Source organism: Acipenser ruthenus, chromosome 4 (genome assembly GCF_902713425.1).
Source record: "Acipenser ruthenus chromosome 4, fAciRut3.2 maternal haplotype, whole genome shotgun sequence".
In the NCBI taxonomy this organism is placed as follows: domain Eukaryota; kingdom Metazoa; phylum Chordata; class Actinopteri; order Acipenseriformes; family Acipenseridae; genus Acipenser; species Acipenser ruthenus.
This window is the reverse complement of record NC_081192.1, coordinates 77832471-77846712: the sequence shown is the minus strand read 5'-3', so window position 1 is coordinate 77846712 and position 14242 is coordinate 77832471. Positions and strand designations below refer to the sequence as shown.

The following is a 14242-nucleotide window of genomic DNA, read 5'->3' as shown; positions in this document are numbered from 1 at the left end:
TTTATTGCACTATCCAGAAATAACTGTGCTCCCAAGTTTTAGGGAGGATAAACTATAGAACAGTATCCTTATTGTACAATGCATGTATTAAGAAAATATTTCTACTTCAACACACTGACCATTAGCTAGGTTCACCTATGTACTGTACTGATGCTAGCAACTACAATGTATCTATTAGTGCTGCAAAGGTTTAAATTATTCCATTAAATTGCCATTTTCCATTTATTTTAGTCTTCAAAAGAATCTCTAAAATGGAGAATCTGAATTGATGTGTTTGTGCAGAGAACAGCACACACCCTCAACAAGGGATACTTTCTTCTTGGCTTCTCTCTACATGTACAAATACAAACCAGAAAGACCAGTTAGTCCAATTATACCCCACCCAGATGGCTGTATTTTACCTTGCTGTGTTCGAAACTATACATTTAGAAAATCAAGCTAATTAAAGTGAATAAATAAAATTGGTACTGACAAATCTGAATAGAAACTTGTGCAGCACTAGTATCTCTCTAGGTACTACACTGGCACTAGGTACAAATGTATTGGTAGTACCTAATATGATTATAGTTTTGAGCACCAGCTGCTTGTACAGCTACAGCAACATCTAGCCAGTAGTTTTTTTTAATTTTTTTTCGTCAATGATGGTAGCGGTTACTGTATTAAGTACCCTAAACCCTTACACCTATAATAATGCTTACTTTATATGCAGATGCCCCCCCGCCGTCCTCAATATTTGTTTTTTGGGGTTCTGCGACGTCCATGGTAACGCTGCCTGAACACTGGATTACAAAGATTATAATAAAATACTTTGCTTCCCACAAAAGCCCCCTATAACGGCAGCGCGCATTAAATAATTACAATACATAGATATTAACATGAAAAATACTACCACTATTACTGTATATAGGTAATTATGAACTATATTCTAACCAGATCTGGGGTCAATTATAATTCCAATTACAGCAGCATTGTTGGCTGAAATTACAACAACATTTTGTTCAATTACAATTATGCTACAGTAATTACAATTCTACTAAAAAGTTACATAAACAACAACACAAATTAACATGTTTACTCTATTTATTTTAAATAGCCAAGCAATGGTCACAGGTACAAATACAAATACAGAAACGTACTATAACTTTTACTGTTATTTTTTTTTAAACAAAAGGGGTCACAAAGTGGTTGAAAATACAAGAATGGCACTGTGAATGATGAAGCTTGGAAAGGTGTGTAATTGAACTGTAATTGTTAAATTATATGATAATTACAATTACAACTACAATTGTGTAGGTGTGCCAAGGTTCAGCTACAATTACATCTATAGAAAGGTCTGGTACTTTTTCTCTTTAAACAAACAGAATATAACACACACTGACATCACATATACAGATGTCAAGATTTAAATATCAAGACCCGAGATGAGATCAGAGCAGTTTTACAGCCAACCTGCTCACCACTTATAACCTTCATGCTGGAAGACTATTTTTTTATTTTTTTTGAACTACAGTAAATCTGTCAATACGCCCTGCAGGCAAACAGGATTTATTTACATATCAGCACACTGAACAGCTCACATGACATTACCAGCAATGGCAGCGCACGGAACACATACAACACAGTGTACAAAAACTTAGGTAGGATCTACAATCTCTGAACTAATCTTCTCTGTTAAATAATAAACTAACGTTGCTGAAGAGATTGATCATGGTGCATAAACGACTAGGGTGGATATGTGACTGGCGGATACAGATTACTGTAAAACCCAATTTGTATGACGCGTTAAAGAATCCATGTTGGCTGGTTCTGATGGTCTTCTAGAAAAGAGCTCTAAAGCTTTTATAGTAGGTTTTTCATAAATGTAAAGCAAGAATGGGCTATATCTGAAAGTTTTAAGGACAGTGACCAAAATCAAACCAGCCATTCAATTGGGTCCAGGTTATCATCGCTGTCCAAAATGAATTTTTTTTTCATTTCTCCCAACCCGACCCCCTCCTCCTTTTCCTGGTTTTGGCCTCATTGAATATCCACAAGCTTATCTGAATTAGAGACATTTGTTTGTACACATAACAAATCCAGACTATTCTGGTTAGAACCCAAAACTTCAAAACCACTTTTCAGTTTACAATATAAATATTAAACGGACAACACACAACATCACCTGCACTTCAACATATTACAAAATCAGGAGGCATGTCAGAGTACCATTTTATTTTAATTTTTGTTTTAGGGAAAACAGATACAAACAATGTCTAGTATTTTTAAGATATGGACACAGTCTTCCAGGGTAGCACAGTATTGTGTTAAAAAACTTTAACTGCAATGTCTACTATGTCAGATGTTCATCATAGCACAGGTTAGTGTCTCTTATTATTATCAGTTCTATGAGAGCATCTGCCGCTTCAAAAAAAAAAAAAAAAGAAATACAATCATTTTCTTTCTGACTCGGTATATAAAAAAGCTTGAGGAGCACAAAATGCCCTGACATCGCTGTTCCAAAAAACACATCCTCACCGATTACTGTAATTACTCTCAATTAGAGGGTCCTCTCTACAGTGTAGTTGTTACTACTGTCCCAAGAAACAAAGTCAGTTCTGACTAGTTGGAACAGATAGCAGTGAACAACTAGCAACAGAGAAACACAACTTAAGCATGGCTAAGGTAGAAGCTAAAAGCTCAAGGAAACTGTCAGCTGAAACAACCATATACATTTCACCATTTGGGAATATTTACAGCCACATTGGGGGTTTGGGCTCAAAGCCATATCAAATCATAAATAAACAGATGATGGGGGGGGGGTTTAAAGAAACATTGTATCGCACAAAAAATGATTAGCTTTTCCATTAACTAGTCCTTCCAGAATTAGCCCCTGCTTGCAGAAATGTCAATGCACAGCAAAATAACCGAAAAGTTGCAACATTTTCTTCTTGTGGTACCAACTACTGCTGTGAGGTGGCAATAGAGTAGCGCATAAACACTATCTGTAGCGCAGTGAGAAGTGTGGCGGGATTCAGTGCGCAAAGCAACTTATTATATATGCCATTCAGCCTCAAATAAGTACAGTTATAAAATGGCTGCTGAACAAGATCACATGACCGTGTAGTAAGAACTGTCAAATGCACGGCTAGGGACAAATCCCATCTCAAGATCTATCAATTTCCTTGGATTTATTTTCCTTAAAATCTCTCTCTTTGGTCACGCCAATAGTTCATGTAAAGCCCTGGGCTGAAGTACAAAATTCAGCTGAACAGCAGGATCTGAAAGGGAGGTCAGTTGGTTGGATCTTAACAACGAAGGGACAGTGTATGACCAAAAAAAAAAAAAGTTAATATTTTCAAGAATATGGTATAAAAAGTTAAATATATTCCAGTAATTGTAGACATCAGTGTGTATTATAATTAAGGCTTATTTAAAAATGCAATTGATACCTGTTAAGCCTTTCACAACTGAGAAAAGCATGAGTAAAACTGATTTAGTTGTTTTTCTGTGAAAACTAAAAATAGGCTTTTAAATCGTACACTGGTAAAACAATATTTAAAAACAGAGTTAATCTTGTACATTCCAAAACACTATTTGGTTGCTTTTCCCCTGATATTTTTGCATCCAATTTTGAAAGATTCATGAAAGTGTCCAGGATACATATTACCTGTACATTTAATGTACTATACCAAGCTTAAGCACTTTGTGAGGAGTCAAAGGGGTTTCGGTCTGTAATTCAGCCTCCCGACAGTAGAAGGCATCAAACCAACTCGGGACTTCCCTTACCAAGATCTCGTGACCATGACGAAAGTCATCTTTATGAGGGGCGGCACCTTGGTGAGGGGCGGAAGTACGAGTATGTAAATTCCAGCCACTGGAGTCACGTGAGGTTCAAGGACACATGTTAGTTTGGAATTGGTGTTCCACTGACTACCGGGGCGGGGCTTTGCATACTAAAGGGAACGTGCTACTGTGTCCGGAGTTGGTCCCACAAAGTATAGGCGGAGGAAAGGCTGGAGGGAGAGAAGCAGTGCCGGGTTCTGGTTGTTTATTATCACAGACGGAAGCTTTACTAACGTTGTTCTTTTTGTTTTGATTCCCGTTTCTGTGTTCAGCATATCAAGAAGAGGACTAAGAAGCTTCAGTTCCTTTCGTTTGGTTTCTCCAGCACTCCCTCCCTCACATCCTTCTTTTGTTTGTTTATTTTTTTTGCGTGTAAATATTAATAAAGAAAATTTTTATTTTTACACGTAAATTACTGTCTGGAAATTCCATTATTACTCACACGCCTCACACACTTATTAAAATGTTCAGGGTACCCTACCTTCCTGACGTCAGAACTCTTGGGCTCAGTAGTCCAGGTGATGATTCGCGAGACGGCCAGTCGGGTTTCACTGGAGTTAACAAAGTCCCCGGGATCCATCTGCATAGCCAGCGTCTCAATGTACTTCAGTATCGCAACTTTCACCTGCCGGGGGTGCAAACAACACTTTCAACTACAGCACACAACAACGTTCAAGCCTGTTTATTTAAAATCTCCTCCAAAACACCACCACACAGGAGGAAAAACTGTGTGGTCTTTAAAAGGCCAATTATATTTCTGGTTTGCAGGTTTTGACTCAAATCCGAGACTGTATTGAGATTATTTCCACTTCATTTCTATTCAAGTGGTTATTTGGTGGTCTTTGCTTAATATTCTTGAGGGGACGGCGTCGCTTGCTAATTGAGTTCCAACTCTGGCTTACATGTCAAAAAACATTAGCCATTAAGCAGATGCACATGATTGCTGTCTGTACTACGCAATACTAATTAAAAAGATATAGATATAATAAATGAACCACACATCAATGAGAATGTTTCTATAGATCAAGCAGTACTGTTGACTGTAGCCAGCATAATTTTAATTATTAAACAACAGTCATTCAGCTGAGAACTTTTAGGTTATGTTTTCTTCATTAGTAAATCACAATTTAGGGAAAAGTAGTTATTTTAAGTAAGTGTGGAGGAACTCATTTTTGTGGTATTTTGCAAAGGCAGTGCTGTAAGGGTGGTTTTGCTGTATGAGTTTACTAACCTTAGTGTAATTTAGTAGAGCTATTGGTCTTACTACATAGCACAGTAGCTCATGGCGATGATGAAGTCTGGTTCAAGGTAAGCTCATACTGTACTAAAGTAGATGTGGTAGGAATATTATTGGGACAAGTTAATTCACACAAAACGACACACAATTGACTAATCTGTGTGGCTGCTGTAATTGAATGTGGATCTTGCAACGTGTATGGAACCAGGCTATGATGCAGGTCTCACACAACAGCCTAGTTAGAAGCAAAACAGGCACCGATGGGAGTATAAATTGTGCAGGGTTTCCAAAGCTCTCAGGCTTAAAAAAAAAAAAAAAAAAAAAAAAAAAAAGCCCTGCTCTTTCTATTAGATCGATTCCCTGCAATGTAGCCACGGGATCACATTCCTTCCTGTGGATTACATGATGTGTTTTCTTACTTTCGATGTGCTTAATTATTGTCTCCCGCTGCATACTTCCGTTACAGTACGGATATAAGATTGCTTCCCCACAGCTGCACTAACCTGTGCTGCTTGGTTCCACACTTGGATTTGCTCCTGCAGTGAGCAAGTATGGCGCGTTGTTTTTCTGTGGCAGTGGGGAAGCAATTTTATAGCTGCCCCGTACCTGTAAGGTTTCCTGGCAGGCTTTAGAGAGAGAAAGGAGAGTGCATGAATTATAAACATAGCTAGAGGCAGAGCTTAGAGGCTTAACAAGTGAGAGAGAGAGAGAGAGAGAGAGAGAGAGAGAGAGAGAGAGAGAGAGAGAGAGAGAGGGAGAGAGAGAGGGAGAGAGAGAGAGAAGAAGACAGAGAGAAAAAAAATTAACGGGAAAATTAAATTGGAAAACAACGTGCGAGCGCAGTAAAAGCTAGAAAACGTCTTTGTTGTAAACACAGCCTTTTAACTGCATGGTTTGCTGTGCAGGGTTATTCAAGCAATAAAGGACAATGGGGTCCTGTTACTGTAAGATATCAGCACGCTTATTGTGTATTCCGAGTGCACTGGTTAGCCGAGCAAAGTGGGAGGGTTTTGATAGCATGGCGGGGAAAACAAGGTCGGCTGGGAATTGGAAATTAAGAAAAAAAAAAAGTTGTGTGGCCGAAATAGCAATGTCTTCTAGATTTCAGTAATTTGTTACCCTAAACTGGTTTAATAATGACATGACAACTAAGCATATAAAAAATGTATACCATTTCAATATAGTGTTTTTCTATTACAAGACAGTTCAATACTTTCACAACATTGCTATGTGTGCGCTTTAGTAGAGAGGTTTATGCATGAGTAGCTGCTTATCAGATGTAAGCTTGAAATTACCATCTTGAAATTACCAGCTTAAAAAAAAAAAAATGCTGCCAAGAAGCATTGATAGGCACGGTCTTTACATTAATATATACAAATCAATACTCACCTTCCAGTTCAAACCCCATCTACTAGCCACAAATGACAAAAGAAACTAATAGAACATGAACACATTTCTTTTCGCAGTGATTTTTTTAAATGATCTAACCTAGCAGAAATGATGATGCACAACCCTGGAGTGTGAAAATATTATAGACCGCCGCAAGGAGACCAAGTTAAAAAATAAAAACAATAAAAATACGACACAATACGCATTCAGTCTGGCAGGGGTACCGACCTTCAAATTCGGTGTCTGAGTCTGGTCCACTGTGAATCGCATCAAAATGTTAAACTGGAGATCATTTGGAAACGACTCCCTGAAAAGAAAGAGTTAGGAGATCAGTGCACATCATCTCCATTGAGATGGATTCAAGAAGAAAGCAAGTCATGCTGGACCGCCGTGAAGGACTCTGGGTTCACCAATGGCCTCTTGTTGTTCTTTACTTTTCTCTTACATGGTCCTTACAAATACTGTAACCTAAAATCTCTCTTGATTCAATTTGTCTTAATGGATTTTCCAGCACTTGTTATATCTGGTGTAAATCAGCATGGTTTTTACAGCACCTTGTATTATTTTTATCACCATTATTTATATATATATATATATATATATATATATATATATATATATATATATATATATATATATATATATATATATATATATATATATATATATATATATTATATTAAAAAAAGAAAGAAACCAAACAAAAAAGTTATCTAATGTGATGTCATTTCCATCGTATACCACTATCTGATACATGTCATCTGATCAAACCATCAAAATATCCCAGAGGAAAAAATCAGATGTCTGTATTACATCAATATCAGGGTCTACCATATACTATAAATTAATGAACATTCAAAAATCATCTTAAAAGCAGTTTGTGAATGAGCTGTACCTCGTAATATCAAGTGCTTTTTGGACCTTAGCCTGCACAGAGCCAAGCAAGTCTGCACCCATTTTCTTCAGAAGCTGTGTTAGCAATACGAACAGCCAGTCCTGCAGGTCCTCTTTGTGGACATGAATAAAGTCTACCAGTGTTTCAAGAAACATACTGAACACCTGGAGGGGAAAAGCAAGAGAGGAGACATTGACCTGGACTGACCCTACATCTGGATCTCAGAGACAGAAACACTGACAGAGAAGGCAGAGCTTTACAGCCAAGCAGGGATTCAATATCTGGATTAAAAAAAAAAAAAGGCTTTACAATGCCAAGTCTCCCAAGCCCCCATTCAGTATTAGTTATCTGAGGAGAGATTTCATAATCATGTGCCTTACATGCATGAAATAAATATATTAAATTAAAATAAAATTAACAAAATAAAACATCTGGATGTTTGGTAAGCAAGCATATATCGCTAAATAATAACAAGCATGTTTAAAGTGGCCCAATAAATGAATAATTCACCAGAAGCAGGGCATACAAGCAATGTCAGCCAGACCAGAGCTGTGTATCCAAATCATATAACAAAGCTCCCGCTCCCCCCCCCCCACTGTTTATTTCTAATTTCTATTTGACATGGAATGTATTGGATTATGGACATGGAATTATATAGTTCATCCAGTAGACCGTTCAAGGCCTTTTTAACAATTTTTTAATTTTTAAAATCTACACTGAAACTGAAAGCAATATTTTATATTACCAGAAGGAAATGTAAAACAGATTCAAATCTTAATTTTACCATCTCCTGGTGGCCTTAACCAGGCTAGATTAAAACTAGAACAGACAGGAATCCATAATTGAATGAACCATGAACCAAATCAAATGTTTGTTTTCCATTTTGCTGTCCTAATGTGTCTCAATAAAATGCAGCTGATAATTAACCCAAACACTCAAAAGGTCAACCAATTGTTTTTCATCAGGTTCAAATACTTTCCTTATTATTTTGTTTTGACAGCTCTGAGTCCAGTAAGAAGCATAATACAGTACTGACATGTATCAAATGAAGGTACAAGCAAGTATCCAAGTCACTCTTCAAATGAGGGTCAATTAGGATGTGCAGAACAGCAGTATACAGATGTGAGGCTTTATACCACAGGGATTTAGGAAATTAAGAATCTTCCACCCAGATGTACTGTATTTAAGTTAGTACTTGAGGGAACCAAGCAATCTGCAGAGGGTTGACTTGAGCTCTTGATAATATACAGATCTTTCTCTACAAGATTAGATTCTGCAATCACCAGACTGACAAAGAATCTGACATATATTATAGATCTTCAATAGACAGATTATATATATATATATATATATATATATATATATATATATATATATATATATATATATATATATATATATATATATATTAATTGCACCAAACATCATACAATGTGTACAGGTATGGCTTTTAACAATGGAATGTCAGTGTATTAGTAAAAAAATGCATTCTGTACTGTTTATTATTATTTACTCAACATTTCATGAACAACACAGGTCCCCCAAAGACAAAACAAATCAAAGTATATAGATAGTCAACTCTCATTAATACAAATTTCAAGGGACCAGCAACAATATTTGTCTTATCAGTAATTCTTATTATCAGGAGTCTAAGCCAAATGCATGCGGTCAAATGTAATGCAGTTACAGCAACACTGACATCAAAGTTCAATTACAGTACCATGAAAAGAATTACAAATTTATTATTGTGCATTTTATTGAAATACAGTTTTAAGTGAACTTTTGAAAAGTATACATTGCAAATGAACTGCACTTGAAATCTGAATGTCTTGGGTATTCTGATCTTGGGTATTTTTAAACCACAAAAAACACAAAAGCAAGGCGTCCTCAACATCAGGTATTGAGCAAATCAGAAACATTAACAACACATCCAGTTTGCTGTTCATAGGCCTGTATTATTGTATCTGGTTTTTCAGAATGGTTGACAAAGTGTTCGTGGGAATGTTGCAATGAATGTTCTTTTTCCTGTACGTGGTGCATTATCCATCGCTTTCAACACCTTCACTTTTGTCTGCAAGGATAGTGCACATTTCAAGGGCAACTCAAACTGTGTATGGCAACTTAAATTATCATAGGATCAGTAGTGCCAAAACAGCACTAAAGTGCAGCGATGCTAATATGGATGAAAGTGAATACATTTCCCACTATCCTTTATACTCAGCCCTTCGAACTACGGCAATTACTTTAATTCAAAATTCTTTCACAAAACAGGAAATTCGTATTACAAGAAGTAATTTACATAAGCGACTGCTAAATTTGGCCAGGACCCTTTAGAAAATTCCTATCAGGATATTTATTTGTATTAATGAGAACTGACTGTGTGTGTGTGTGTCTGTAATTTAGATAGATAGCTAGATAGATAGATAGATAGATAGATAGAGAGATAGATAGAGAGAGATATCACAATCATGCAAGGGACAGATTTACATCAAATATTGAACAAACTTACTCTCTACAGAGAGTTCCAACACAGGGGAGGGCATGCAAAAAAAAGAGATAAATACACCAATTAGTTTCCAGCTATAAAACCTAAAACAAAATCAATTGAAGACTCTGCAAATACATGTCTTATTACTATAGGTTCATGAAAGGGTTAACATAGAGGCAAAACTTCCATCACTCCTGCAGAATAAAAGAAACAATTGTTTTTTTCAACATCAAGTGACAGTGTTTTTTGCAAGAGAGCTGAAAGTTCCCATTGTCACATTATTTGAATGGATCATGGAAGTCTGTGCCGGGCTGGCAGTACCTTCTTAGAGCAAGGAAAAGCCAGAAACATCATAAAAAGGGGATATGTAAAAAATCTATTTTAAATTAGACACCTGAAGATACTTACTTTGACAGCGTTTTCATGAAATGGGAAAAAACAATTACTATACCAGCAACGCTGCAGCTGCAATTTGATCAAACAAGATATTTTTGCCCATTCCATGAAAAAAAAAGGAAAATGCAGCAGGAATGTAGCTGATTTAATGAATAAAGCAATATACTAACAGCACTCCAGAACAAGGAATTGGAGCTGGAGCTGAGGTTCCGGAGCAGCTCCACTATTTCCTGCCCTTCACATTTAAAAAAAATCCTTCTTGAATCATTCAGTTCAAACATTTGAATGAACAAAACAAATAAGTATAGAAAAAAAAAACTAAATGTAAATAGAGAAGTACTTAAATATATATAATATTTCTGTTGATATAAGAAATGATCCAACTAGAATCATGTATTCAGGTAGCTGCAGCCATAACCTTGTATGAAAACCAGTGTAGGCATATAGAGAGTCCTCTTAATTATTATTATTATTATTTATTTCTTAGCAGACACCCTTATCCAGGGCGACTTACAATTGTTACAAGATATCACATATTTATACAGTTGGGTTTTTACTGGAGCAATCTATTGCTCAAGGGTACAGCAGCAGTGTCCCCCACCTGGGATTGAACCCACGACCCTCCGGTCAAGAGTCCAGAACCCTAAGCACTACTCCACACTGCTGCCCTAATTATGTAGAAAGAGGACAGTGAGGGAAAGATTATAGTCAAATGCAATCCGAAACATTGACAAATAAATTAAAAGCTTGGTGAAGATTGATACAAAATCAAGGCAGTTACCATGTTCACAATGTAGTGTGTGACAGACAGACGACAGATGATTGTGTGTATCATAAGACATACTAGATACTGTACTTTATAGTACACTGATTCTATCCATGTAACATTATTTATTATACTGCTGGAACAAACATGGTATTTTCAGGTTCAGATCTCTGTTCAGGATTCAGACATAAATTTGAATTTGTTAATTGGCAAAACGGTTTATATGTAACACTCCCAGAAGAAAGAAAGGCCTGACTTTACCCTTGTGAATTAATTACAAAACAAAGCAGCCAGAGCTAGCAAAGCCGGAGAATGGCCAACTCTACCTTGAAGCACTAACATTTTTTTTGTTAGGCCTTTTTTTTTTTTTTTAAGATTAAACAAGCATCATAGGCTGTGCATTTACTATGAGTAACTAAAGCATACTGGTATGGCAGTGGTCAATGGACATCTGTAAGCATGTTAACTAGCAGTTTAGAAGCAGTTTGAAAGCAGGTTGACAGCTGCAGAAACTAAACTTAAACTTACAAGAAAAAAAATAAATAATAATAATAATAATAATTAACATGGCCTTCAAGTCAGTAATCTGTAACACCTGCATGATGTGGGAAATCAGAGAAAACCCAGCAGAGCTAAACCAAGTGTGTGAAAAGTGCTGCAAGATCCAGGAGTAAGTATCCATGACAGAGCAACAGTAGTTTGAGGAGCTGGCACACCCAAAATTCATGGAAGTTTGCACCCCTCACAGACAGAAAGCCACCATGGAGGGTGGAAACAGCTGGGTTCAGATAGGCAGAGACAGGGGAAAAAAAGAAACGTAATCAAACACAACCACCAGAAATCAAATGTCAAAAAAATCTGACCCACTTCAAAATTTAGATGATCAAAACCAGCATCAAGAGAACGAAAGGAACAACATACAGGACCCAGGCAGCAAAAAAAAGGGGAGATTATGATTGTTGGGGACTCCATATTGAGAAACACAGCAAGTTCAGTGTGCAGTCTGGACCCCCATACTACAAAACAGTGTGCTGCCTTCCGAGAGACTTTGTCACTCACATCACAGAGAATGGAGGACAAAGGAGGACACGGACAACATGCCCCACATGTCGACCTGTTCCTATCCAGTTTTAAATAAATTTAGCATAACAGAGGCAGAAGTGTTAAAGGGACTAGGAGCTCTTAAAATAAACAAATCCCCTGGGCCGGATGAGATCCTCCCAATAGTACTCAAAGAAATGAGAGAAGTTATTTACAAACCGCTAACCAAGATCATGCAACAGTCTCTTGACACAGGGGTTGTACCGACAGACTGGAAAATTGCAAACGTAATACCAATCCACAAAAAGGGAGACAAAACCGAACCAGGTAACTAGAGACCAATAAGCCTGACTTCTATTATATGTAAACTTATGGAAACTTTAAGATCTAAAATGGAAAATTACCTATATGGGAACACTATCCTGGGAGACAGTCAGCATGGTTTTAGGAAAGGGAGATCATGTCTAACTAACCTGCTTGATTTTTTTGAGGATGCAACATCGACAATGGATAATTGCAAAGCATACGACATGGTTTATTTAGATTTCCAGAAAGCTTTTGACAAAGTCCCGGATAAAACATTAATTCTCAAACTGAACGCAGTAGGGATTATCATATGGGAGATACTGAAATTGAAGAAGGAATCTATGAAAAAGACTTGAGTTTATGTTGACTCAGAAATGTCTTTATCTAAACAATTTGGGGAAGCTATAAAAATGTCCAACAAAAAGCTTAGATACATAATGAAAAGTGTTGAATTTAAATCAAGGGAAGTAATGTTAAAACTTTACAATGCATTAGTAAGACCTCATCTAGAATATTGTGTTCAGTTCTGGTCACCTCACTACAAAAAATATATTGCTGCTCTAGAAAGAGTGCAAAGAAGAGTGACCAGAATTATCCCGGGTTTAAAAAGGTGAAAAGAATATGCATGAATTAACATCTGACCGCTATTGGGGGGGCTGAAGCCACCCCAAAGTTTACTTTAGCCCCCCCTTTGTAGCCCTGCCACTGAAAAATTAAAAAGGGATCTCTCAAATGTATGATTTGTTGACGTGACAAAGTTGTGTAAGACTTTTCGGAGACTTTATGTGGGTTTCAAAAATCGAAAACCATTGCAGGTATCATCTTCAACAAGGCGACCTTAATCAGGGATCAACAATACAGTACAGACATTCAACATGAACTCAGGACTGGGTGCTTGATGTGTGAGCACCCACAACAAGCTACTCGCTTTCGTGATTAAGGGGGAACTGCGTTGCTACTAAACATTCCCTCCAGGAAATGCCATCTCTCAGACTCTTATGCTGATTCCATTTCAGTATGTTCAAAAGTTCCTACTAGTTTCTATTTAAAAAAAATAAAATAAAAAAATACACATTTAGCGACTCTTATTAGTTTACTTTTAAACACATTTACTTAAACTTTTAGTTGTAAACAATCAAATTAAAAGTTTAAATATAACCTATAAATGTTACAGCTCTTTGTTCACTTTGTGACTTATATTATTATAGTGTAAGAGGCAGTGCTGTGTGATACACAGCACTGGCGCCGCCACTGTCCCTCTGCAAAAAAAAAGTGCTAGCATAAAATAGCATAATTTAAAAAATGTGCTGTTTTTCCTCTGATTGTACTCCTGCAGTTGGACTCTAACGTTAAGTGAAGACAAATCCGTGCGCGTCCTAACTGCATGTTATGGGGGAACGTGTGCAAACCTAGTACTCGCGTGTCCGTAACTGCACGTTTTGAGGAAATATGCTCAGTTTGCATAAAGTGCAAATGCAGTACACGGATAAGCAGAAATCAATATTTTGGAGATGATTATTGGAGGGGCCAGTGCCCCTGCTTGCACCCCCCCCCTCCCCTTGTGCACGCCCCTGGATCCGATTCAAGCATTCAAAATTCTAAAAGGTATTGACAATGTTGACCCAAGGGACTTTTCTGACCTGAAAAAAGAAACAAGGACCATGGGTCACAAATGGAGATTAAATAAAGTGGCATTCAGAACAGAAAACAGGAGGCACTTTTTTTACACAGAAAATTGTGGGAGTCTTGCACCATCTCCCCAGTAATGTTGTTGAAGCTTTCTATATAGACTGGTCACCCACTAGGGGGAGTTGCAATCTCTCAACCACATTTCAGCAGTGGGCAACTTAAATACAAAATATAGAGACAACCGTTGCTGATCCTAAAAATGCTAGTTTATCA

The 14242-nt window shown here is 37.1% G+C and overlaps 1 protein-coding gene across 27 annotated transcripts in view; it reads right to left on the bottom strand.

Moving 5' to 3' along the window:
* LOC117400275 (CLIP-associating protein 2-like) overlaps window positions 1–14242 on the bottom strand; it is a 151557-nt gene that overhangs the window by 21309 nt on the left and 116006 nt on the right. For 20 of the 27 annotated variants that reach the window (XM_059022854.1, XM_059022855.1, XM_059022856.1 and 17 more), the window contains 3 exons: window positions 7344–7507; window positions 6677–6755; window positions 4304–4447 (listed from right to left, as the gene is read on the bottom strand). In XM_059022854.1, coding sequence (XP_058878837.1) covers window positions 4304–4447; window positions 6677–6755; window positions 7344–7507 — 387 coding nt within the window. Of the gene's footprint in view, window positions 1–698; window positions 780–4303; window positions 4448–5562; window positions 5686–6676; window positions 6756–7343; window positions 7508–14242 lie in introns of all 27 variants that reach the window. The other 7 variants (XM_059022847.1, XM_059022848.1, XM_059022850.1 and 4 more) reach the window with 1 other exon arrangement.